A 26,318-nucleotide genomic window follows, 5' to 3' on the forward strand; every position below is an offset into this window, starting at 1 on the left:
TGCTCACCCCAGTTTGTCTTGCACTCTCTGTTTATCAAGCAAGCCCTCACAGTTTTTTCTTTTCAAAATGTTTCATGTAATTTATGGCCATGAGCAGCAATCTCTAACAGAATCCCTCTAAAAACTGACTAGCAAATGATACAAAAAAAAAAAACTCCTCAGAACTCCTCCAACTTGTTCAGTGTGAATCCCAAACTAAACTTTTAAAACATTAATACCGGTCTTCTCCCCATGCCGGTTACTTCAAAGGACACAAAGCCAAATCTAGTGAAAAAAAACCCATTATGATAGTAATAACAACAACGACAATGATGACAAAATGGTATTCTCATTTAAATCCGTTAATGAAAATGACTGATGAACGCCTTGGTGTAGCAGGGGAGAACTTTTGATTGCACACCGTGGGCAGTCGTCAGACTTGCATTACACCCTCCATTTTCCAGAGATGAACTACTGGGAGGACAGATTGAAGGGAAAGTCCATTAACCACCACGGAGGGGCCAGACACACGGGATTCCTAAAACGAACCTCGCACTATAGATTTTTATGCCGTTTAAAACGTTTCGCCCTTTTGGATTTGGATTTTTTTTTTTTTTTTTTTGAAGAGGAAGCACTTCTGTTTGAATATTTTTATCAGACACTCAATATCAAACAAAGCAGTCTTATAAGTAGCCTTATGATAATGCAGCTACTAGCTTTTATCACAAGGCAAGACTCCCTATTATAGAAATTCCCCAGGGCCAGTCTGTGTTGTATTCATAAGTTGGCCTTCGTCTACAAACAGTGCAAACCTTTGATTCCTTTGATAAAGATAAGACATTATTCTTAATAACCCAAACAATGCATGAAGGCAAATTTTGTACTAAAAAAAAAAAGGAAAATGGTTTTTGTGTACTAACAAAATTTACTCAAAGAAAAAGATTATATTCAATAAGAGATGTTTCCCCAAAAGATGCGAGTCTCACGGCTAAATTAATAAGACATTATTCAACACTAAAAACGTAAGCCAAAAGAAAAAAAAACCCAAGCCAAAAAACAGACTCCCTGAAAAAAACACTGCAATACAAAAACAAAACAATGAAAATATGAAGGGGGCAATTAATTTTTTTAAATGAGGCACAGTAATTGATACATATATGATATACAGTACTGTATATGATATGTTTTTCATCATATTATCACCATGAGTAGTCAATAATTGTGGTAACATAGTGTCCAGTTGACTGATACACTGCCAGACGCAAGAGCCTGCCACATACTGATACATATGTATGCATCACCCAAAATGTTAAATCCATCAGGAACTGTCACATTATCCCATTCTTGAATATCTGCAGGCTAAATTATTATTATTATTATTATTACGATTGTTATCAGTAACAGTTTACTTTAGGATACATCAGTCATTCTGAGTGAGACAGACAGCAACTCCAATTTGTTTCAATTTAGAATAGGAGGCCCACATTAGAGACAGAACAGGAACAGAGAGTAGAAACCTCCCCCCAGGAAAACTCTAATTCTTATCCTCCCTTAGAAAAATAAATAAATAAATAAAAACAGAACTCCGAGCTTAAGACTACATTGCCTCACATCCTCATGTCTCTGCTGAACTACATCTTAAAATAAGAAGGTCAGGAAGAGGCCAACCTGCTGCAAACTTCTGTGGCCTAGCAGAGAATATTTGACCCAATGCTCCGCCAAGGCATTAATCTAGATCTATCAAAACAACAAAGGAAGATGCATGGATATGTGGAGTGTGTGTGTGAGTGTGTGTGTGTGTGTGTGTGTGTGTGTGCGTGTGTAGAAGAGCCTGCCCGGCTGATGTCTACAAACACATTGAGTTCATCTTGGTCCCCACATGGGATACAAAGTGAGGAGCAAAGCAGGCCACGGAGGCTTAACTTCTCCCGCTCTCCTCCCAAAACTGCTGCTTTCCCATTTCATTAGGTAGCAGCACGGTTCCCACGACAATACTATGTCTCACCCGCAGCAGGATATCAACGCCTCAACCCTCTCTCTCTCTCTCGCTCGCTCTCTCTCTCTTACTGACACTCCCATCCTTGAGACAATGAGACACTGTCTTTACTATCATCCTGTTATAACCTGCATGGAGAGGCTGAGCAAAATCCAAAGTACATAAATAGAATTTGGGTAAGAGCAGACATATTGTTAGACAATGGTACGAAAGGGCAGAAAGAATCAACCTGAGTTTTCTCCTATTAGTTCTGACTACTAATCGGTCCAAAACAATGTCATATAAACGGGATTTTCTCTTGTCTGCTTGTCCGTTTATATATACTCAGCTCAAAACAATCTCTCAGCGGAGGAAGGGTCATTAATGCTGCATTTAATTGTTGGTAATTAATAATCAGTGGTCTCAAGGTGAAAAATAGCTTTGGAAACTGTGAATCAGATATAGACAATATGTCTAAAATATGTATTATTCCACATCCATTATTCCTTTTCTATTTGCTTGGGCATGTTAGGAAAGTCAAGGATAAAGTTTAGAAGGTCCTTACTGTACGTTCCATTTACCTTGCACCATGAGAATGGCAATAAACAAGGTGCCAAACATAATCAGCCAGCACACGGTTTGACATGGAAACATCTCAGAGAGCCTCTGTTTGTTGTAGCGAGCCAGAGTTAATTAAGGAAATGTTTTTGTGTTCCAATCACCCTGCCTAATGTGCATAGACCGTGAGATGGATTTGGCATAATTACCCTCTGTAGAGACAGAGAGGTTTCCCTCAACTCAGCTTACTTCAACTGTCCTCAAGTCAAAAAGTGTTTAAACCCTAATGTAGACTAGATGGGAAACGTTTGTGTAGAAATGATGGGTAATTAGACTTTTTTGTTGCTGCTATTTCTTCATTACTACAATTCAAAATGTTTGAAGATGTAATAAGAAGGTTCCAGAGGGAAATTAAAGCAGAAAATATGAACGGTCCACAGTGCGTTGAGACACAAGTCAGTGAAAGCTAAGATATCATAACTATCTAATTTAATATTGCCAAGCAAAACTTTTAGCTACAGGTAACCATAAAGAGATGGTTATGTTTTATTGCTTGGTGTAATCTTTTCTTTAATTCAGTTAATAAAATATTTGTTTAGCTCCACAGGAAGCTGTTAAAAGGCATTGTTTTAAGTGCACCTATATCTTCAACAAGATCCTCAAGAAAACATGAGAAATGGACTTAGTGAACATGCTTTTTTTATGGGGGGATGAGGGCGAAGGGGAGGGGGGGGGGGCAGGTCTGCTGTGATCACTTTCTGGTTCTGTGCATATCCGTAGAGCAGTGCTCCTCCATGTAATGTCGGAAGTATTTTGTTTAGATAATGTTCCAAATTCAGTATAAACTATTCTTATGACTCAAGGGCTCTTGAGAAGAGGCTTATGGAAATTTGTTAAGATGGGAATAAATTTGTAAATAACAATTACATGTTAACTTGCAAAAACTCTGTAACTCTTGAACTAGACTGAACACTATGTTAGGGAAAAAAACATTAAAAATATAATTGGTTTGCTGTACGCATTGGATTTGGCTACACTAATTATGGAGTGAACATTATGAATTAGCATAATTAAGCATGAAACTGAAAAATGATTTCCTTTATAACTCTATCTTCATATGCTGAATTCCTCAGTCATGTAGCTATGACATCCATTAACAAGCTCGGATTCTGATTCCAATGACGTTAGATTCCGTCAGTGCAGTTCTCATTATTTTTCCTGTTGGAATTTATTCAATTCAGTTGAGCAGGGTAAGATGGGGACAATCTTGTATGAGATTGTCCACGTGAATCTCGTGACACCAGGCAAAAACTCTGGGAAGCTAGGTCATACGGTCTAACGTCAAGTTTTAACACTGTTCAGAAACTGGAACAAAAGAGCGAGGGGTGCAGCGGTATGCCCCTGAAGTCTGCCGGCACCACAAAAAATCAACCACAGGAAATAACGATATAAAACACCGAATATCTTCTAACTCTGAGTATCAAACGAATCCTGACCTCTTCCCTGTACCGAAGCTTGTCTACGTCCAGACCAGGATGTCAAGGACAAAGGGTCATATGTTCTTTAATACCTTGTACCAGACTGAAATTGTCTAAAGATTTTTAAAAGCCAGACTATGCTCTGCTTGCATCGCCGAGGGCCAGACAGCCATTTATCACCTTCTTTTCAACCTTTGTGCTCAGGATAAAAAACAAAGTAATCCAGAGGGTCAAATATAGACCTCTAAAGACCCAGAGATCATTGTGAGACTGCTGGCAGAGTGCCCAGTGATCAGCCTGAGTAAAAAGTAAAAGGCTTTTAGTATCTAACAGAAGCTATGGTCAGAAAAGGACAGAGTAAAGAATACCCTGGCCTTGGCACTGAAAATTATGTAATAGAGTGTCAGTATTTGGAGGAGGAAAAATGGTGACTGCTAAAGATGGAGGGAAAAAAGTTTCCAAACTTCTTAAAGGGACATCCCTTGACTGGAAGTATCAAACAGTCCAGAGGGTGCTAATTAAAGGCTCCCCTTCAGTCATAAATGCATCACCTGCTACTCCCAAACTTTTGTAATGAATGGCTAATCTTTGCCGGTATCTATTTTAATTAATTAGTGTATAGGTATGAGTGTGTGTGTGTGTGTGTTTGTATGTGCTGAGTCTCAGGACAGGCTCCTGACTCTTTCTCTTGAGAAGGGGACTTTTAAAATATAGGACCGCAAGCTCCATTGTTAGGCCACATCACCTGATAATTTGGGTCAAGTTATTTTCGTGTTGTCTCATTACGCAGTGCTCCAAAGGTGATGATCGAGAACGTCTTCTTTCCCACAGGGCCACTCAAGAGACCTTTTCATGACCTGATTGTTGGAATGTGCGAAGGGCTATGCGCTAACTGAGGTAGGCACGGTTGAACAGTTAAAATCAGATCAAAATCAGGCCTTTTACTTTGAAGTGATTCCAAATTAAATTTCGCATTGCGGTATGTTGTGTCCCAGAACGTAGACGACATATTCCCTTCGTGGTAAACTTACATTCTTGAATCCGCGGTAGAGGATCTGCAGCTCTTTGCGGGAAAATCGCGTCTGGGCCTCCAGCTTCTCCAGACCCTCTGGGCGATGTCTTACTGCTGACAGCTCCAGCTCATCTTCAACACTGTCTGTGGAGGAGAGAAAATGATCTTAAGTTTAATGAATTCAACAGTGAGGTGAGCGTTAATGTACAGGGAATTTACCAGGGTAGCCTTGATGTTACAATTCAGCTAGCTAGGAGACTGGCGTTTTTCGACCCAACAAGAATGTGCAACTGTGTTGAATGCCTCACACTTAACCACTCAGGCTCAAAGTTATAGAGCTTCCACAAAGAGAATGATAAAAAAGTATAATACAATCTAAATTAATTTATCTAGATAAAAGAGATATTCTTGAAGCACTAAGTTTTGGACTCAACAAGTCACAGAATTGTTGTTATTACTGTAAGTTACCGATACTGATAAACTAAAATGAAAAGATATTGCTCAATATGTAACTACACAAAAAGGCCACAACATATGATCAAAATTCACATTTCAAAAAGGCGCAACTTTTAAGTGAAAAGATTCAAAAACAAACTCCTCCCAACCTCTGCCAGAGCTTCAAATCCCCATAACAATCTTCAGTAGGTCTGTAACATCAACATTTGCCTCTGTCGTACACAAGCATCCATCCTATATATACTTACAGAATCCACATAGCTCATTAGCTGCCTGAATATTCTTTAAATGAGCTACGGTTTACGTGTTAGCTAGCCTGTGCTCCGACTGATCTATTGGTCAACGGTTCTAAATCCTAACCAAGACATCTTTCTCACAGAAGAGGAGTATCGCTGAGGTTAACAAGAATGAATTGCTGATGGTCAGAACTCATAGGAAAATTATGATTCAGCACTAAAGGAGCAGGCGAACCATTACGCCTTTGCAAAGAAAGCGTTGCTCAGAGTCTACCTTCAGAACTTTTTTTTTTTTTTTGAACCTGCTTAATTGGTCCATCCTGACTACGGTGCCTCTAATTCATGGATGGAAATTGATATTCCTGTCCTAACAGCTTTTCTGAAAGCCAGTCATTAACACAGTGGAGATAGACGTAGGGTAAAAGCCTGAAAATCATGGACACAAGTGCCCATTACTGTCCACTGTCAATGACATTTCTTCACGATCGATGTCCAGTGTCGCCAGCCATTTCGTGGCAAGGTGATTACTGTATCCCCTGAAGCGTGGAAGATGAATGGGTGATAAGAGACCCTCTGATCCGGAGGAAAGTTCCCATCGCTCCAGGGGAAGACAAGTGGAACAGGCCAATCAGAAACATCAACAGAGCAACATCGACTGCCATCATAACTAACCTCTGGGGGCATAATGAATTCAGCGCCAATATAACACCAGTCCATCATTATAATGCAATTACTGTTATCAGTCACATGTTTAATCACTGTAAATGACATGCAATGACAAATCTCACAAAACATTTCGAATGTGATACTGATTACAAAACAAGAAATATTGAACAGTTGTTACCTGTTGTTTATTTTTTTCCCATTCAAAATTTTAAAAAATACAGTTATTTGTTAGTTATGACTTCTTTTTAAGATATTTCTGTTGTTGCTGCTGTGGAGAGTGCCTCAGCAGTTTGTCCACTTCGAGAGAATCAGTCAAAAACAAACAAACAAACAAACAAACACTTTTCTCACCACATTTGTGAGAGACTGCGTTTGCAACAGGTGCACAGGGTAGCACTAAGTGAAGAAACAACCAGAGTTTTCATCAAAAAGAAAGATAGGGAGAGGTTCTACCAGGGGAGAAAGAGTGTGAGAGAGAGAGAGACAGAGGAGGTAGTGAGAGCGACCGAGAAAGAGACTTGGCAGAAGATTAGTGCTGTGGGGAAGATATGTTTGCTTGGAGAGTTTGTTGAAAAAGAACTTGCTTTGAGTACTGGTGGATGGCTTTTTGGCGCCTGAGCACGGGAAGAGCTTGAGGAGTCGTGCTCGAACACCACGCCTGTTGCTGTTCTGCGGACAGGTGAAACCTAGGAGATACAGCGTGAATGTCACCAAGGAAACCATGGTTAAGTGTCACCAGGGAAACCACAGCATGGGATGGGAAGCATGCTGAGTTAGAGAGTGCAGCATCGAACAGAGGACGTGTTTATTAATCACAGTTTCTTGTCTTTCTAAGTACAGATCTAGGATCAGTTTTGTTTCTGTTATTATGGTTAAAGAAACGGTTTGGGGTGTGAGAGTCTATGTCAGTACCTAGTGGAGAGCAAATTTAGGTACTGCTTAAGGATGCTTCAAACCAGGACAACAACATTAGACTGGAGTTCCCAAAAAAACCCAACTGTGACTGGAGATATTTTACACCCACAACGAAATATGATGGTTTGCATATAAGCAAACATATCACAACAGGGTATGATTTCATGTTTTGGATATCATAAATGTGTGTTAATGAAGAATAAAGAATTTCTCTTCAGCTTTACAGTTTTTCTTCAGCTACAATAATAGAGAACATTTCTTTAAACTTTGCAGATTGTGAAAAAGTGCTATTTTCCATTTATGGCCATTAGTGTAAAAGGTAGGTGAAACATTTACATGCTATCTTGTAACTCTGGAGTGAAATCCAATACACACTCATATGTCACTAACTCATTACAGTGACAGTGCAGGCTATTGTCTGACGGAGGTGAGAGAGTTTTGTTTACCAGTCGTTAACATGGACATGCTGTGAGACAACAAGTATGTTTCCGAGTTACCAGTTCACTTTGTGAGAGAAGAGGCAGTCAGCACAAATAGGGTAATATTTACAGAGTAAATGGAGAATATGAACGTAAAAAACAACTTCATTCAAATGTAGTGATAATCAATTAATATTGTAAGAATCAGTTGGTAAATGATAAACAAAAGAGCAAATGAATCCCAGAAGCTGATATTCATCACCTCAATCTACAGTTTGTCAAAAAATATTCTGGATTACTCTGGGTAAAAGTTGATCTTTTCTTGAAGTCCTAAAGAGAACATTGTTTTGTATCAAATAAACAAGATGTGAGACACTAAATGCAGTTGAATCAGAGAATACCCAAAAGCATTTCTGACAAATTCCAAGCAAGTTTTTAAAGATGCAGCAATTGTTAGACAAGCTTTCATGCACCGCTAGTCATCCATCATTCCATCAATTACAGGCCTGCTTTCATACTGTAGTGGAGGAATACACACCATGATGAAGAGGACATAACAATTCTGACACTCTCTATTAATCCATCTCTATAAGACAGAAATGAGCATTCAGATGGAACAACAAAACAAAACAACAAACAAAGAAACAAACAAACAAACAATTGAACGAGAAGGATAAACACATTTATCCATCCTTGTCATTTCTCTGAGACAGGGAAATGCATCTGTAAAAGCTGTTAAAAAAAAATAAAGAAAGAAAGTTTTAAATGGATTTTTGTGACCGTAGATTGAAGTCGACTTTAACTGCAGCTGTCGTTTGAGGATCAAACACTACGGTAGGAATAAGAGATCAAACTTAAGACTGTATCGAGACTCGAAAAATCAGCAGCCACTTGTCTTGGCAATGTAAGGATCACGTACAAACAATCATTAAGTTCAAACAACCACTAGCACATACCGATGAATCAGATGTAAATGAATGGTGTAGTTGTCAGCATCGAAACATATGATAATAGTTGTGATAAGGGAGCATCAAAAATTGCTTCATGGAGCCCAGTGTTGTTGTCCTGATGAGAATATAAAGGGCGTTTTGTATGAAAGCAGTCACTTTACTGCTTCCAAATGTGTGGATGTGTATATTTACCTACTATATGTTGTGCTTTAAAATCACTCATACTTTATTATGGCATACAAAAGAAAAACATCATTTTTAAAGTCTCCCTACATTGAATCCATTGAGCAATCCAGAAGACGAGTCTACAAACTGCTTATGTATGCCAAGTATGACATTGTTGAATGGTTATTTGATTTATTGGTTATTAAAAACATACAGCTATCTTAATACAGCAAAGCTTCACATTGTGTATTATGTGCAATGAATAGTGTAAGTCAAGAACATGAATTATCAAGTCATTTATTTGAAATCTTGCATGAGACACGATAGATTGTTCATAATATATAATGATTATGGAAATAAAATCAGTCATAAAACTTCATCAAAGATTTATGACCATATTAAAAGAGTTTTTTTGATGTCCAATAGATCTTTTACGCAATTTTAACCAATATGCAGCATAATAAAAATCATTCAGTAAAAATATGTACAGAGAGAAAGTCATGATGATGTACTTTTGCCATTCTGTGAAAAAAAAAAATCCACATCTTTTTCATGTGGAGTGAGTTCAGTGTCAGGAGGAGATATTTCATTGCACAATATCAGTATCACCTACAAACAGCACCATGCCCCGAGGCTCTACTGTAAATTAAGTCAGAGTTTGTTGGAAGCTTACATGCAATGCAGTTACCATTTCAGTTGAACATAATTACCATGGGACTAACCATAACTACCCTGTAAAACCATAAAATGCCTTTATGATCGAGAGCACTCTTGGCAGGCATATCGATGAGACCACAAATAAATAAATAAAATGATTCAAAAGGGAAAAAAAAAAAAAACAGCTCGCTTTGAAAAATGAATGTGGAGATATATTCCCTAAAGATGAAATCTGCCCCCAACAAATCAATACTACTCCAATCTGTTCAATTCCAATAACTTGTGGCAGTTCTAGGAAATGATTTTTTTTTTTTTATAAGGAGGGCCCTTGCGTGGTATGGATCTTTAGTAGATCATGACGTTCTTTGGCGTTGATGGGACATGAACCTGGAAGAATTTGGCTAAATTATGTGAGCGATCCGTATAACGTTGAAGCTCGTCCAATAAGTTTATGGCAGGTCATTGAAAGTTTGAGCAGGAAAACCGTGGGCATGGTGAACAGAGTCAGTTCCCAGTTGAATGGTCTTATATGCTCATTTCTGAGTTTATGCCTGTGCATTTCTGCTCAAGGCCATATGGTGTGGAAAACTGTAGGCTCTAATGTGTAACCTCCAAACACAGATGATTGATTATGAGTGGAACCAAGAGATCTCATAACTGCCTGTGTAGAGTGCCAAGGACTGTATTTGAAAGTGCAGTACTTTTGGTGTCTTTCACTCTCTATTCTAAACAACTCACTCTAATTCAGTTCTCTTCTTAGCGTAAGAACAAGGCTTGCCGTTACAACAATTTTACTGAACCAAAACATCAGTGATTAAAGATGAAGGACTGCAAGTATATTACACAACTATTCGCAACAAATTCAGGGGACATGTAAAATGTATGAAGTTTGTGCTAGCTATAATGAAGGTTGTTTAACCATGCATCAACACAGGCCACAGCACAGGCTGTTCAGCATTTAGTAAGCACAAAGATTGGGCCGGAGTGTCACTTCTGGTTCGAGAATATATCTGCTCAAGTCTGGACATTTTCATGATTTCTCACTCAATACATTCCCTAGAGTTGAGTGAAAATTTATGACTTCCTGCTTCCTAGTTCCGTCCGTTTCATTTCCTCTGTGTTTCACCACATGTATAATGCATCGGGGCTTCGATTTTGAATGAATTAAGACTACCAGCACTTTTTCTTTCACCACACAGTGTTCACAACTTTATCATTCCTTGGAGACTCTTATCACAGCATGACTCATGATCACTACCCAGACTCGCCGACCTGCCAGTGGCGTCTACAGTACTGACACAGAGACACAAGAAAAAAAAAATAGGTCACCATCCCAAGGGAGAACAACTCACCAGCCTGGCGGCATGGATCTTCTCGAATTACGGAAGATGACACTCGGATGAGGCAAACTATAGACAACTTGTGATCTGTGGTTTCCATTTTGTTTTGGTTACTGACAAGGTCAAGAAAAAAGTTATGATATTAGCAGTCTTAGATGTTAGCTTGAACTTACGGCCTGAGTTGTAAGTGGGAAAATCTAAGTACTGAGGGACTGTGGCTTGCACTGTTTGCATTATTTCCCAAAGTACATGTACTGACAGCAGAGTTTGAGGCCAGACTTGAGTTTTAAGGTTTCTAAACAAACCGATTGGTGAAATTCTTGATAAAAAGTTAAGGTGCAGAAGTAGAAACTTGCTCTACGGGTGAGGATAAATTCAGCAAAGTAATGGATGTGCTGGAGGCAATTACTCTTGCCAGTGAAAGGCCACATCAGTAAAAATAACATTGGACCTAAGGTTGAAGATGCAAGGCGATAGCACATAGAGTGTCCTACCAACCTTATTTTCTTCCATTTTTCTTATTCGGTTCACTTATGTCACAAATTCACGGCCATGAAAAAATGTAACAAAATTAAGGGAAGGATAACCAAACTTTCTCAGTTATCAATTTGATAGAATATGCTATAAAAATGAAACAAATTCAAGTAAAAAAAAAAAGAGTACTTCTGCGTAGAAATGAAGCAGCTGTATGCTTTTTTGGTAGGTTTGATGGATTTTGGCATAGATGTGAGAGAACTTGCTGTGTGAGCACACGCCTCCACCCAACACGTCCACCTGCTCGGCGCGACTGGGAAATGAAGAGAAATGGTGACCGGCAATTGACAGCATCTGCAGATGTTTGCTAATGAACCACTCAAATACGCATCTGTTCCTGTTAGGGGTGATGAACTTAACTAAGTTTCTGAACATAGCCATATCCATGCTGATAAGAGCTCTCCCAAAAGCGGAGAGGGCACAAGGGAACTGCAATCAGAAACGAGCTTAGCCTTGTGGCATCAATCTTGTCTTTCTTTTCTTTTTTTTTTCACTGAATTTGAATCACTTTCAAGTTGAAGCCAAGCATCTTAAGAGTTTGTAAGTGAAGTCCCCATGGAATAATTGTCAGGTAACAGCTTGCCTCGTTTACCATGCAAAATTCTGCTGACCATATTAGCCCAGATGATGGCATTCAAAGTAAGCTATGATGACATGCGTGCTTGATAAGTCAATTTATTTATTTATTTTTTCCCTTAGCCCACTAGGAAGTGCACATCAAAGTGTCAATAACGTCTGCATACATGATGGAAGTAATTCTACAGCTGAGCAACACAAGTCCGATTTGATGTTTTGATCTAACACATCAGAAAACATCTAACACATCAGTGAAGTGACCAAACACCCAAGCCAGGAGCAGATAGGAACACACACACCCACACCCACACTCTGTCTCTCTCTCTTTCTTTCTCTCTCTCTATCACTCACTTGCTCACACACACACACACACACACACACACACTAAAAAAGGTGTGATTATGTTTGGGGGGAAAACATCATCGCGAGAACAGAACAGTGGATACTTAAGTCAAACAGAGTTTAAACATGCTTATGTCAGAAGTGTCAGAGAAACCAACTACATAAACATGAACCGTAAGCCTCTGAGTGTGTCACAGAATTCCAGACCACTTTATCTGACTGATCTGAGACCTGTCAGCATTAGTCTTCAGGAACCATGGTGAAAACAGGATTCAGTGCTTATATTACAACAATCTTCTTATTAAAGAGTGACTTGAAAAGAAGTACATATAAGGCCAAAGAGAGGTCTCAGTTGCCTTTAGTAGTGACTCATTTGTGAGCTAGTGGCTTTTGAGGACCTCCTTTGAGAACAAGGAGAGAAATCTATCATGCTGTTATCTAGCCTGTTGATCTTCACGCGAGACAGGAGGAGTCTAATAGGCTTATTTAGTTATATAGTTTTATATAGACTTACTTACTAACTAATATAGTTTTATGCAAGACCTTAGTTTTTAACATTCACCATTATTTTTACAAATAATATCTTTCTCTCTAACATTGTATTCACTGTAAATAAATTTTAATCCACTCTAAAGTATTCTCTCTCTCCCTCCCTCCCTCCCGCTCACTCTCTCTCTCCTTGTTTGTGTCTGTGTCTATGTGGGTATCTTTGTATACATGCACAAGCTCTGGGCTGTGGTATATTTGGCTCTTTCTGTCACCTTGACTGGGTCGATAAATAATCTGGGGCCTACAACTGGACAACAACTTATTTTCTTTTGCTCATACATATGAGGATACACAGAAACATACAGAAAAACAGAGCAAGTCATTCGTTTCAATTTGTTGTGTACCAGTCAGAAAGTGTCTACGAGATTGCATCCTGGGAAAGCAGTGAGGTACCTATATTTCAGTAGATTATATTAATGTGTGAAATGGTAGTCCAGTGGTGTTGGTATATGAATGGAAATGCGGTAGGTTAGTGAGTGGTGTTGGAGAAAATGGAAAACACCAAAGCCTATTGGTTTCTACTGTGTTACTTGACCGTCCCTTCAATTCTCACACATGCTGTTTTACAGGACTGAAAAATACACCTCCCAAAAAAACTATGTCAAACTTACCCCTGTGGCGTAAAAAATGATGTAGCACTATCAACAACACATATATTCATGCAAATAAGGCTGTATTGATTTTGTCTGTCACTCAGGACACCATTAACATCACAGTGCTGAAATGAATTAAATGTACTATTGAAACAGTGTATCCAAAGCATTCCAGTGGTTCTATATTGTCAACCACAGAAATGTTTATTGCAACTAGTGTGTCAAATGTACCTAAAAGCATTACAAGCCTTTGCTCATATTTAGGGACCACATGCACAGGGGGATGGGGGCATGGGGGGATGGGGGGGGGTGGTGGGTTTGGGAGACTGGGGTGTTAAATGGCAGAAGCTGCCAAATGACTAACACTAATGGGCCACAGATGGTCACCGAGCATGGCGGACAGGTTTCTCTTCACACAGCTTAAAGTAGGCCTGACAGGCACACTCAAACTACACTCATCCATGTGGATAATTACTGGAGGTGGGGGGGGATAAAAGGGACCTGTTATCACCACCAAACGACATTAATGTTCAACATCATGACCATGCTGATGCTCCTTTTTTTTTTTTTAGCCATGACACGAAGTGAAATGAAAAAAAAAGGTGAAAAAAAAAAACGAACTACAAGAAAAGACGGATGAAAATGAACGGGATGGAACGTTAACGGTTAAATGGTTAAACGGTTAAACGTTAAGGAGTCCTACAAACTGCTTACAACAAACTCAGTAATAACACCTTTAATGAACTCCGACGTCTAATATCATAAACACGGCGAATATGAGATTCACTCTTCTGGGTAGTTACTTGTATGCAACCGGAGGTTATTTCACCGCCATTTTGGCTCACTAAAGATCCTGACAAATTTTAGACTTCAGCTTGAGAGTACCATAAAATATAGACTTGTCCATAGCTATTATGTGTCGAGACAGAATTGCACCCCAGACGTTGTTCCCTAGCCCCGGCATGCTTTACGACAACTACAGACCCCTGGTAATAAAAGTCCATCTAAGAGTGCAGCTTCCGTCTGAAAGATGGGAAGAGAGAGAGAGCGGTAATGTGTTGTCTAATTACAATCCTCTAACACCAAAGGTCTCTTTGTTGGCCATTAGCCTGTCTGCACAGGATTTTTCTACTCTCTCCCTTTGAAAGATGTGTGTGTGTGTGTGTGTGTGTATCTGTTTTAAATTCATGGATTTGATGATTTGTAGAAAGAAAATTGCTCTGTAAGCAAAGAGGTCTTCCCCCTCCCCCTCCTCCCCCAACCCCCCCCCCCCCCCCCCCCCCCCCATTTTTGAGACACGGGAGAATTTTGATGAGAGAAAGTCATCAAAATATTTGATGATGGAGGATTGTAATAATACAGAGCACCATTTAGCCCATTGTGTGCACCACTAATTGAATAAAAAAACCCTCTTGCTAAGATCAGACTTTGCTATTGAAAATACATTTCTCAAAAGTTTCGCAGTCACAGGGGAAAAAAAAATGTGTGCAATTACCTGTGAACATGGTGCAGTTAGAATGGAAAAAGAGCATCTAATTTCGCAAAAATTCACACCAGATTCAAAGAGGATTCAAGTTTCTGAATGAACAACAAAGTACCATACAATGGATTGACTGAACAAAGCCCACATTAAGAGAGCACTATTACGGGTAGCGATAATCTATTTGAATTTTTCGACCTGATCACAAAAACTCTCTCTCTCTCTCTCTCTCTCTCTCTCTCTCTCTCTCTCTCTCTTCTCTATCACACTCAAAAACAAACAAAGCATTGATTAAACAAAAGAGACTCCTTCATTTTTGTTCTCTGAACAAAATGGTTAACTGCTACTGAATTCACAGTATGCTGTGATACCAAAAGGAGTAAGTATGTTGTGTGATAAGCAAGCAAAAGGTTATTAAATGTCTGGTTGGATACAGGTGGTAGAGTGCTATGGGAACTCTGGGAACCTCTTGCAGCTTGAAACGTGGATATATGAGCTGTGTTCTGTTATCAGTGTTCCTCTTTATCAATGTCTGGAGAGACTTTATCAGCCTGTCTATGTGGTGGTGATGGTCTACGTCCCTATCTAATGTATCATTAAATAAGACTGGTGAGAGATGGCAGCATTCCCTTTAATGAAGCAGACCACAAAACAAGTCAGCACTTTCTCACATCTCTTTGAGGAAGAGAGAATTGAGGTCATAAATCATGAGAAAAAAAGAAAAGGAAAAAAAAAAAAAAAGGTTCGCTAAAATTAGATTAGCAATAAACCCACAAGTTCAAATAGAATTGAGAAAAAAAAAAATGCAGATTTAGTGAGGCAAATTAAACTAACATATGGTCTAGGCGAAACAAAGCATAGAGAATCACTCTGCAAACACAAACGGTTCAAAAACGCAAACCATAAGCTTATGAAATATGCATAAATTCACCTACGCTCCATGAATAATCATGCTAAATGTTGTTGCAGGATTTGTGAGGATCGTTTTTTTTTTTTTCTTTCCCCATTTAGCTTGCTAATTAAAGTTAAAAACTGCTGATGGAGTGAATTCGCTGAATTGTTTTGATGAAAAAAAAAAAAACTAAAACTAAATAAAATTATGGCTGGGTAGCTTCATGCCTCAAGGCCTCGTATCTTCAAAGCTTTGTGACAAAACTACAATTCATGGGAAAACAACAGAGTAGGGAAGCATGTGAGAGGAAAACTGACTGCAAAAAAGCCTGTAACTGCGCTACATTTTGGTAAAGTTAGCAAATAGGATTACAGAGATGTTTTCAAGCGTCACATGTGAGTCACGTGGTTCTGTGTTATCTTTCAGAAAGAGTGGGAATCGTATAATTAGCTTAATAACTTGTGAGTGAGGTTTTAAATCCGCTTTCCAGTCAAAGCTCAAGAAACAAACTTCCACTAATATGTGAATACTAAATGTTAGTTGTTGGTAAGCTCCATATTTTGGAGAAACACTGCAAATAAGCGACATATTTGCTTTGATAATTTAGCACACTTGGTGTACTGTGGCTATGTTCCAGTTTGTTCCAAATATTAAAAAACATGGAAGTGAGAACACAGAATTAAAATTTGTAACAATAGGCTACATAAGAGATAGGACTACTGCAGCTTTGCACCTGTTTAACGAATGGGTTTCATTGCATTGACTGCCTTAAGATATGAAAACATACAACCTCAGATATTTCATAATTAAGTTTAACGGAAGTCTAAACCTTAAGCCTTTTCATTACATCCTCATATTTCTCTCACTGCTTCTCTTAAACAGAGATCAATAAGTTAACACGATTGTCGCGCTACTTTTAAACACGGATCAATACTCCAACGCAGTCATTGCGAAAAGGAATGGTCAGGTCGTGCAGAACGCAGTACGACGGTCCTCTGCACTTAAACCTGGTCGTTCAAAATGAATTGCACGGTTAACAGTCCATCCTCCCCATTCATCAGTATTGATTCACATCAGAAGCCCCCCCACCCCCCTCCGTAATACAGATTGATGGAGACAGCACCAATAATGTTTTGGCAATAACGCCCCCAAACTCTTCTACCCTCTCGTTGATTAGGGCTAAAGACACCCGAGGGGAATGATTGCTCCGAAAACAACAGTAAAAGGTCACGCCAGTCACTTCTTGGATATAGCTGTCCCCTTGAATTAGTGGTTAGACAGAACACATAATGTGTGTAGACCTTCCGTCCTTGCAGTTCTATAACCTTGAAGACTCCTACACGGGGCTTTTAATCAAAACTTATAGTTCTCTGATGTTTAATCAAGACGGTGATGGGGGCACTTAAAACCCCCACCGGCTTGAGTTGATTTGTCAATAAACACTATGTCCTCTCTCACCAATTTAGTGTCATTGTTGAAAGTCCTAGGTCTGAACAGAGAGAACAGAGAGATACTAGGTGATCTTGAGTAGGGTTTTTTTTTTTTTCTTTTCTTTTTTCTTTGCTCTTCTGAAGCCAACGTTCCTCGTTTCTATTTTCTGTGGCCGTCTGGATGGAAAGCAGGCCGTTTTGAACGCATGCCAGATCATTTAGGTCATCTACGGGACGGGCTGATTTTCCAAAACGTACATCAAATGAAATAAACCTTAGAAAATATATGTTCTTCATGGAAGCTGGGCTATTGTAAATTCAGATTAAAACTTCCTGATTACCAGTTAAGTCTGAAAGCCTTTTTTGATTCCACAGTGTACATTTAAATCTTCCACTGGGACGTAAATGGTAACTGTCTTTTTTTTTCTCTCTCTCTCTCTCTCTGTTCAACAAGTTTTCTTTTGAACAGATGTGGTGGAAGTGATGGAATGGATTCTACCACAAAACTGTCACTGGTTAATTCCCTCCTGGAACACACAGAATTTTTATATTCTTTCACCATCTGTCAAAGGTTGTGAATGTGTTTGCCACTTCATTTACTGCAGGTAAAATGAAATTTTAAAAAAGAGCTGCACGGACAGAAGTAAAATATAATTTATCTTCCTGTCATAAAAAGCACTTCATATTTGGATCGGAAACTCTGTTGGACAGCAGTAGAAATGGATTAATGTGACCAGAACACATGTACTGGCCTCTCCAATTACACAAATGAGGTGTTGCTTTACTTTACAGTTCCAAGAGAGATACTTTTACAGTGAACTTACTGTCTGGGCCTACACACTGTCAGTCACACTCAGTGTTAATGGACACTTACCAAAACATGACAGTCACTTTTCTTGTATATATTCTGAAGCTAAGATACAGGTGTGGATTTGTGCATTTATTAATGGAATATTTTTTTTTGTTTTCAGTTGTAATAGTTTGCTGTATCGTTACTATTTGCATGTGTTGCCATCTGTTCATGAGATAGAGTTAGCCTTTGTACCGTTAGAATGTATTTAGCTTTTAAAGATGAATGGTTGAAGAAAAAAAAATATGTGAATGTAGCATAAATGAAAAGCAGAGCATCTGCATCTCTCTCTCTCTCTCTCTCTCTCTCTCTCTCTCTCACTCACTCACTCACTCCCTTCTAGTTATCATCAAATGCCAATTCCTATGCAGAAATTTCATAACCATATCTCCAAACTCCACTGTGTCGGTTCACAAATGAGGTGGGAGGTTTTGAAAAACTTTTCCGCCAAACTTTTTGCGCGACTTTTCGGCCTTTGCTCGGATACACAGAGTAAAACGAAACTTCCACAGGAGAGCCTGCCACTCAAGCCTACCCCAGCGCCTCAGTCGAAAAATACTTTTCCTTGAAAGACGAGAAGGAATAAAAAAGCTAAAATGGCATTGGTTTATGGTTGTATGACGAAAAAAAACATACCATTTTCTCGCATTACGTTTATCTGAAAGGAAAAGCTGAGTTTTAAAGTTGTGGTAAAGGGCAATGAGGTGCCCAGAAAGAGACAGATTAGATAAAGGTCGAGAGAGACACCACTGTCCCAGTCTTCAAATGCAATGTTCTCTTCCCCGCTAATGGCCAGCGCTGCTATTAATTTGACAAGAGGACCTCTTCACTTCCTGAGTCACCTTACAACTTTGTGTGTGTGAGTGTGTGTGTGTTTGGCCTAGCAATCTCTCTCTTTTGATTCACTGATTTGTTCCTATCCCCCTTATTAATAACCAGTACTATGAGCTAATGTTTCAGCTGAGACCCTCTACAAATCAAGCCAAAAATTATTAATGTGATATTTTGACTTCAATGTGTCCTCCAGGATCAGTTTGGTTGCTTTAGCCGTAATGATTATAATTAGGACGAGGGGTCAGAGAGCTGATCTCAGATCAGGTCCGAGAAAAACCTCACATATGCTGCACATCTAAGTCTAGTGAGAGATAATGATACTAAAAGCAGGTAAAGGATAAACATGCCAGGAAAGGGATTATTTATGCATCTGTCAATCAGACAGTCACAAATTTGTGAGTTCTGTCATAATACACAGTAGCTCCATAAAATCATACACTCTTCCAATATGAAACAAATCCACCAAGGGAAAACAACAACAACAACAAAAAACCCCTAATTACGGATTTCGGATGAACGACCTGTCAGAAAAGTCATAAAGACTAAATTATAAAGCTTTTTTTTTAAGACATCTATCTTTGTAATATGCTATTTTTCTCAGGTCTGAAAACGGGCATCACATTTTTCATGTCCACATCAATGATAAAAAAATAAATCCACGAAACTCACTATATAATTTAATATAAGCACACTACTATCCAGTCACATGACAAATGTTGTATTCAGCGATTGTGGACAGTCTAGTGTTTGCTTGTGATGTATAGTATGCTTACATTAATGCATTTTATCAGTACGGAACGACACGCACAGCGAATGTTCCCTGGCCTGCGTAGCAGAGTCTCCAGATGACAACGGTAATGGAATATCCAAGTATCACACAGAGGAGAAAATGATTCTCTGCACCTCTGCTTTGTGTGTGTGTGTGTGTGTGTGTGTGTGTGTGTGTGAGAAACAGAATATGGGAGAAGAGTCGTGTAATGACTCTCTCTCTCTCTCTCTCTCTCTCTCTCACCATTACGTGGACTGAGCGTGTGTGTGTGTGTGTGCCTGTGGGTCTGTGTGCCTGTGTATGTGTGTGTGTGTGTGTGTGTGCGCGTGCGTGTGTGTGTATGTGTGTGTGTGTGTGTGTGCGTGTGTGTGTGTATGTGTGTGTGTGTGTGTGTGTGTCTGATGTAATGCATTCGGTCCTTTGATGGATGGCCAGTAAGTGAGTTTGACCATGTGCCCTGATATGGGGTCAGCTGTGTCGTATTACACCCAGAGCCTAACCCCATGAGGCTTGGAGAGTCGGCCCTAAATTAGACCTCATAAACCTGGACACTCTACAGTGACTAAGCCTCAATATGTTTACCAAGTTAGAACAAACTGAAAAAGTTTTGAACATTAATCACACGCTAATAGACTTTTTTTAATTTGTTGCCACATTTTAAGGAAATGCAAATGAAACTGATAATATCATATTATGGCATCAAGTGTAAAAAATCCCCCCCAAAAATCCAACAGAATCTCGATAGTAGTATGAAAGATATTCTGATTAAGATGATTTCTTCTGAAGTTTGTATATCAGAGACGTCACTCACAAAATATATGGATATTGGAGGAAAAAGAAGTCGACAACTGAAAGTGAATGTGCTTATTTTCCTCTGTTGACTAAAAGACGACCGCAGAAAACAAAGGCTCACGTTTTATGTTACTTAGTGACATCAGTGACTTGATGCTTTCATATAAAAGCCTTTTATTTATGAGATAATTTAAGTTTATGTCATTAAGCACTGGGAAACTGCTCAGAGATGGTTCTAAAATGGGTTTAATACAATTATTAAAGTTTTTTTTTATTATTATTGCTGTTGTAGCTGTCTAAGTGAGATGGAAGATGGTGAATGTCATCTAGTCACAAAAACAACATAAACCATGAAATCAAAATCATCCACAATTATAATTAGTCATCCTTTTTAATAGAATTCTATCTTTTTCCACTCTGTTGGAGACACCACTGTTACACTACCACTATTATACTATTATTATATCATCATTATTTTTACCTGACTGTATCATGCAGCTCTCTCTCTCTCTCTCTCTCTCTCTCTGTCTTTGTCTCTGTCTCACTCACACACAAACACACACATCATAACAAACCCAAACACATGATTTAAAACCCCAAATACTTCTCAAAGTTATGCCAGAAAATGTCTCATACAACTACAGCCGTGATACCAAAACATCGACAAACTACAAGTTGCCCGCTTCGCACAAGACCTCTCGTCATTGTCACAGAAAAACCTGTTCACAACAGCAGTCTACACACTCATGGACCTCTCTCTCTCTCTTCTCTCTCTCTCTCTCTTACCCTCAGAGAAGTTGATGAGCCCCAGTAGATGCAGTAGCTTGAGTGAGGCACAAACAATCACCACAATGCCAAGTGTCTGCAGTCCCTCTGTCTCCCACACTGTGTTCAGCATGGCCCCCTGCTCATGCCAGCCCCCCGTGTCTGCTCCAGTGCCCGTCTCCACGCTCCAGTTCCCCTCCGCCCACCCCTCCGACGCGGGCTCGCACCGGCCGGGCACCCCTGGGCACCCACGTGCGCTCCTCTCCCCCCCCAAATCCAGGCTGCGAGGCTGTTGGATTGAACCCAAGATGTGTGCTTCTGCCTCCAGTGAAAGGAGGAACGAGGAGAAGGAGTTGAAAGAGGAGCCGAGTGGAGGGGAGGAGAGGAGAGTTTGAGCCACTCTCTGCTGGGTTTAAGGTAAGAGCTCACTCTAGTAAGAGCGCACGCCGGTTTGGACTTTTAGCCAAGGGAGAAGGGTGGGAGGGTGTTGTGTGTGAGTGAGTGAGAGGGAGAGAGAGAGAGAGAGAGAGAGAGAGTGAGAGAGAAGGGGGTGGGGGTTGGGAAGAGCAGAAAATCTACGTTTTTCAATTATTTGAATGTACTATAACTGATAAGCAAATAGAGCATCTCTCTCTCTCTCTCTCTCTCTCACACACACACACACACACACATATGCACACACACACACACACACACAAACACATACAAACACACTCACTCTCTCTCTCACACACACTCTCTCTCTTCATCACTCTCCCTTCTGTTTATCTTCAAATGCCAATGCATGTGCAGAAATTTCATAACCGTAATCTCCAAACACTGTGTTGCTTCACAAATGAGGTGTGAGGTTTTGAAAAAAAAAACAAAAAAACCCTCTCTATAAACTATTTATTTACTATGTATCCACATATGGTTCCATAACCAAAAGATACGGTCCTTTCAACATCGAGCATTTTGCCAGACTTTTATGACTTTGCCAAGTTACATTAAAGCTTAAGGCTTACGGGGCTATATTACAGTAATGGATGTAGGTTACTTACAGTCTCATTTATAATTCAGTTCAGTCAACTGTTTGAACTTAGGCCAAAAAAAAAGCAAGACTCGACTCTGACTCCAGCGTGTTCTGCGAGCCCTGCGTGTTTGAGTAGGCAAAGTCTATCCTCACAGGACACGCGTGTATCGATCTCGGCATTAAGAGAGAGCGAGAGAGAGAGAGAGGGAGAGACATCATTAAATGGGCATCTACTGTCTCGGCTGATTAAAATTAATATTGATTGAATTATCCTTTGTTGTGTGTGGGGTTTTTTTGGGTTTTTTTTTTTTTTTTTTTCAAAACGCTTGAAGTATATGGAAAGAGGTGCTTATCCAATATGCCCCGCGTACCCCCAAAGGCCAAGGCTGATGAAATCGAAGAAAAAGAAAAGAAAAAAAAAACAAACTGGTGCAATTAGCAAATGATAGATATTAAAAAAAAAACGAAAATTATTTGACAAAGACTAAGAGCGTCTCAGAGAGCCAGTGCCACCAATCACTGCCCAGTGTACACGTATCTAGTGCCACCTGCTGGCTTCTGTTCCCGCTGAAAACATGTTGACCTCAGACAATTCACTGATGCTCTTCAAAAGAACAGCCTGGCCAACTGCAACAAATAATGTTGACAACTTAGGAAAAAAAACCCCCCAAAAAAAACAGAATCTGTCTTTGTCGTTATGACAACCTGCAGATGAAGAACGGCAGTGCAGTCCCTCAGTAATCTGGGCATTCATTAATATTAGAGACACACAACTGGGGATGGACGCAGTGTTGTTCTGGAAGAGGTCCAGGTGAGCAGGCAGTTCAGGGTTTAGTTATTTGCATGCGACCGTGACGCTTGCGCTTGCCGGCATCTAAGATTTACATATGTATGATGTAACGGGCTTTATCAGCGCAAGCAAATTCGTTGATGTGAGTTTGCTGAGGCGAAAGATTTCTTGCGTTTTCATGCAGGATTTCATCATGGTTAGACTTAAAGATTGAACTTTAAGACTGAACTTTAAGCTAATTATAATCTTAATGCTTCTTAACTCAGTTCATGTTTTCCTTTATAAATGAATCACTTAGTGACTGGATATTATGCTAGTTTGATTTAGGCTCATTTTATGCTAAGATCTTTTTTTTTTCTTTTCTGTAAAATATATATTTTCATTCGACTAGCAATTTCCTCAGAATTGATGACTCAAATTTTATATGGCTCAAAGGAATAGTTAGAATGATATTTGCATATGGACATATGGACATTTTTCAACTTCATACGTAAGATATAAAATCAAATAAGGTTATATGCATCTGCCATCACATCTGACTCTATGCTCTGGCATTTCCTGCTCAAAAACAGCAAACGGTGGCCACTCCAGGGCCAGCCAGAGTCCATGTGCCACACTGTCACCGGATTCATACCGACTTTCGTCCTTCAGATGACACGTGAAATGTCACACCACGTTGACGGAGACTGTCCCTACGCTGGACTTGATTCCTTATCTCGCCCCAGCATAGGATGTGCTTGCCATGTGTCCGCTCTTTGTTCTTCGATTCCTGCCAGTGCAGAAATCGATTTTGAGGAGAGATTACATTTTTTTCTTTTTTTCTTTTTTTTCTTCATCTCGTGGCCAAAGCCCCCCTCTCCCTCTCTCTCTTTCTCTCTCTCTCTCTCTTTCCCCCCTGCGGAAGCCCTTATCTGCTTTGGCCTGCCTGTCGACATGCTGGGGGAGGGGGAGTCTCAATCCCGGGCCACCTTCTATTTAGCTTTCGGGCAGAAGCTGCAGAATGATGGCAGAGGAACAACAAATGACAAAATCTATTGCTTTTTCTATGAATCTTGCGACTCATACATGTGTATCACTCCACATTCAAAAGAAAAGAAAAAAAGACTGTGTCTGTCTGTGAGGAGGCGTGTCTCAGTGGACATAAGAAAAACATCTGCCGCTCTCTGTGAGTGAGTCGTTATCTGGGTTCTCTTCACAGGTGTGCAGGAATCTGAAACTGACAGACAACCAATAGAAACTCACCCATTGTGTATATATGCAGTACATGAGAAGACATATGTGTCTTTGAGGTTGTGACAGTTAGCAGAGCATTTGTTATCTTGCGATTTACGTAATAATAATATTATTACTGTTTCGTTATTGAAAGAGTTACATTGAACAGAATGCAGAGATGGTGAGTCTGTGCAGTAGACCCCTAAAGTAATTTGTTATACAAAGAACATAATCTCCTCATTCCTGTCAACAAGGAAAGCTATTCTGAAAGGTTAGGATACATAGAGGTACATCTTAACTCATCTGGCCAGAGAATGAAGACTGCAAAACACCACTCAAGCTGCTTATAGGAACATTAGTTTCCTTCTTTTCCAATTATTTCCTGTCATGTCTACCTGGGAGCATAAAAAAAAAAAACAAATTTCAGTATGCTTAGCCAGCTGTTCTCTGGTTTGAAAAGCAAAACATTTAGGCTATAGGGCTGGCATTTATCAAAGAGATGAGAGTTACCTGACAGAAAAGAGTGGTAAAATGTTTGTCAAGCTGCTCTTCGACTGTTTTTGGCTCATGGCGTAATTGCTTGCCACGTACGGTGATTGGCCCTACCGCACAACTTCAGTCTCGCTCTCAGTATTTAGGAAAATATTAAAATATTGAAATTAGCTCCTTATATTTAAAGAGGCAGTGAGTGTGAAATGCAAGCAATTAAATTCTGTGAACCGTAGCTGCCTGGAGCCGAGCAGCATACTCAATGTGGGATGGACAACTTTTGCCTATATGAACATAGATGCGCGCACACACATGCACACACACACACACACACACACACGTGCGCGCATACATGCACACACACACACACACACACACACACACACAAAGCCACAGAGCAGCCTCCAAACACTGCTTAGCTCTCCACAGAGGGGGGAGATTTTAGATTAAAAAGCAAAGAAAAGTGGCACTTTTGCCAAAACAATCCATTTCCAAAAACAAGTTGATTTTCTTACTGCTTTACTTTGAGTGACACGGGGGCAATGGTGAATATATTTCAACGTATTTGCTCAAGATCCGACTCAAAAGTGTGTAACAGTACATGTGGCAGGGTAGTCCTAGGGCCCAAATTTAAACTATTCAACCTCAAATGTCGTGACTCGAAAAGCCTAAAGATCAACAGTTGTGATACTACGGATGTCCGTCAAGCCCTTTTGGTGTCATCACAAATCTGCTATAATCGGGGTGGGGGATGGAGTGGGGTGTGTGTGGGGTGTGTTGGGGGGGGGGGGGGGGGGGTGAAGTCGGTTGGGGACAGAGCCGAATGAATGACTTTCTCCTTTAAAAGCCGCTCACAATGGGAGCGAACATCAGAGGGGGAAGACAGGACACTGGAGTCAGATAACATTGAGTTGTAGTACCATCCATCTGTTTGAATGAATGAAACGGACAAGGTCTCTTAAAAGAGGAGGACTCGTAGGTGTTGATTTACTGTGAGTCCATCCTTTTTCCTGAAGATGAAAGAGCGTTTGAGGAAAGAGTGTCGAGAGAAACATTAATTCCAATGTCTTTGTGACATCAGAGGTTAATTCGTCAAATTGTCAGCACCTCCACTCAATCCTGAAGTCACAAAAAGGAAAGACTTGAAAGTGTTCAGGTGTGTTTCAGGAAGGTAGGATTGACAGTTGGTGATCATGAAGTAATCTTAATATGCATCAGCTCTCAAACTGCAGCTGGATAATGGATTGAAAATTAGGACTAAAAATACTTAATGTACTTTTCTAAAGCTGGGTGTAGTTACAATGGATTGACAGAAATGTCCCTCACAAGCAATGGCTGAACATTTTTGTGTGGTTGGTAACAATGTAGAAAAATACTTTCATTTTTCCCCCCCACAATGCTATTTTTCCTGCTTTTCAAAGCTTCGACTGACTCAGTTTCCTCTGAAGTGCTTAACATGAATGTCAAAAGAACGCTTCTGTTACAGCGACGAACAAAAAGAGACGTGACAAAGAAATTGCCCCAAAACGCTAGATGAATGACACGGAACATGGCGATGACGTCGGTTCAAAACGCGATACGACGGAGACAAATGCGAGGCAAT

The 26,318-nt window shown here is 39.8% G+C and overlaps 1 protein-coding gene across 5 annotated transcripts in view; it reads right to left on the reverse strand.

Annotated features, from left to right (window-relative positions):
* Positions 1-26,318, reverse strand: part of kcnip4a (potassium voltage-gated channel interacting protein 4a) — a 108,538-nt gene that overhangs the window by 4,289 nt on the left and 77,931 nt on the right. For 3 of the 5 annotated variants that reach the window (XM_030779876.1, XM_030779881.1, XM_030779880.1), the window contains exon 2: positions 5,022-5,146. In XM_030779876.1, coding sequence (XP_030635736.1) covers positions 5,022-5,146 — 125 coding nt within the window. Of the gene's footprint in view, positions 1-5,021; positions 5,147-14,532; positions 14,540-17,181; positions 17,191-21,233; positions 21,346-26,318 lie in introns of those variants that run through there. The other 2 variants (XM_030779879.1, XM_030779877.1) reach the window with 2 other exon arrangements.

The sequence above is a fragment of the Chanos chanos genome, chromosome 7 (assembly GCF_902362185.1).
Source record: "Chanos chanos chromosome 7, fChaCha1.1, whole genome shotgun sequence".
Lineage (NCBI taxonomy): Eukaryota > Metazoa > Chordata > Actinopteri > Gonorynchiformes > Chanidae > Chanos > Chanos chanos.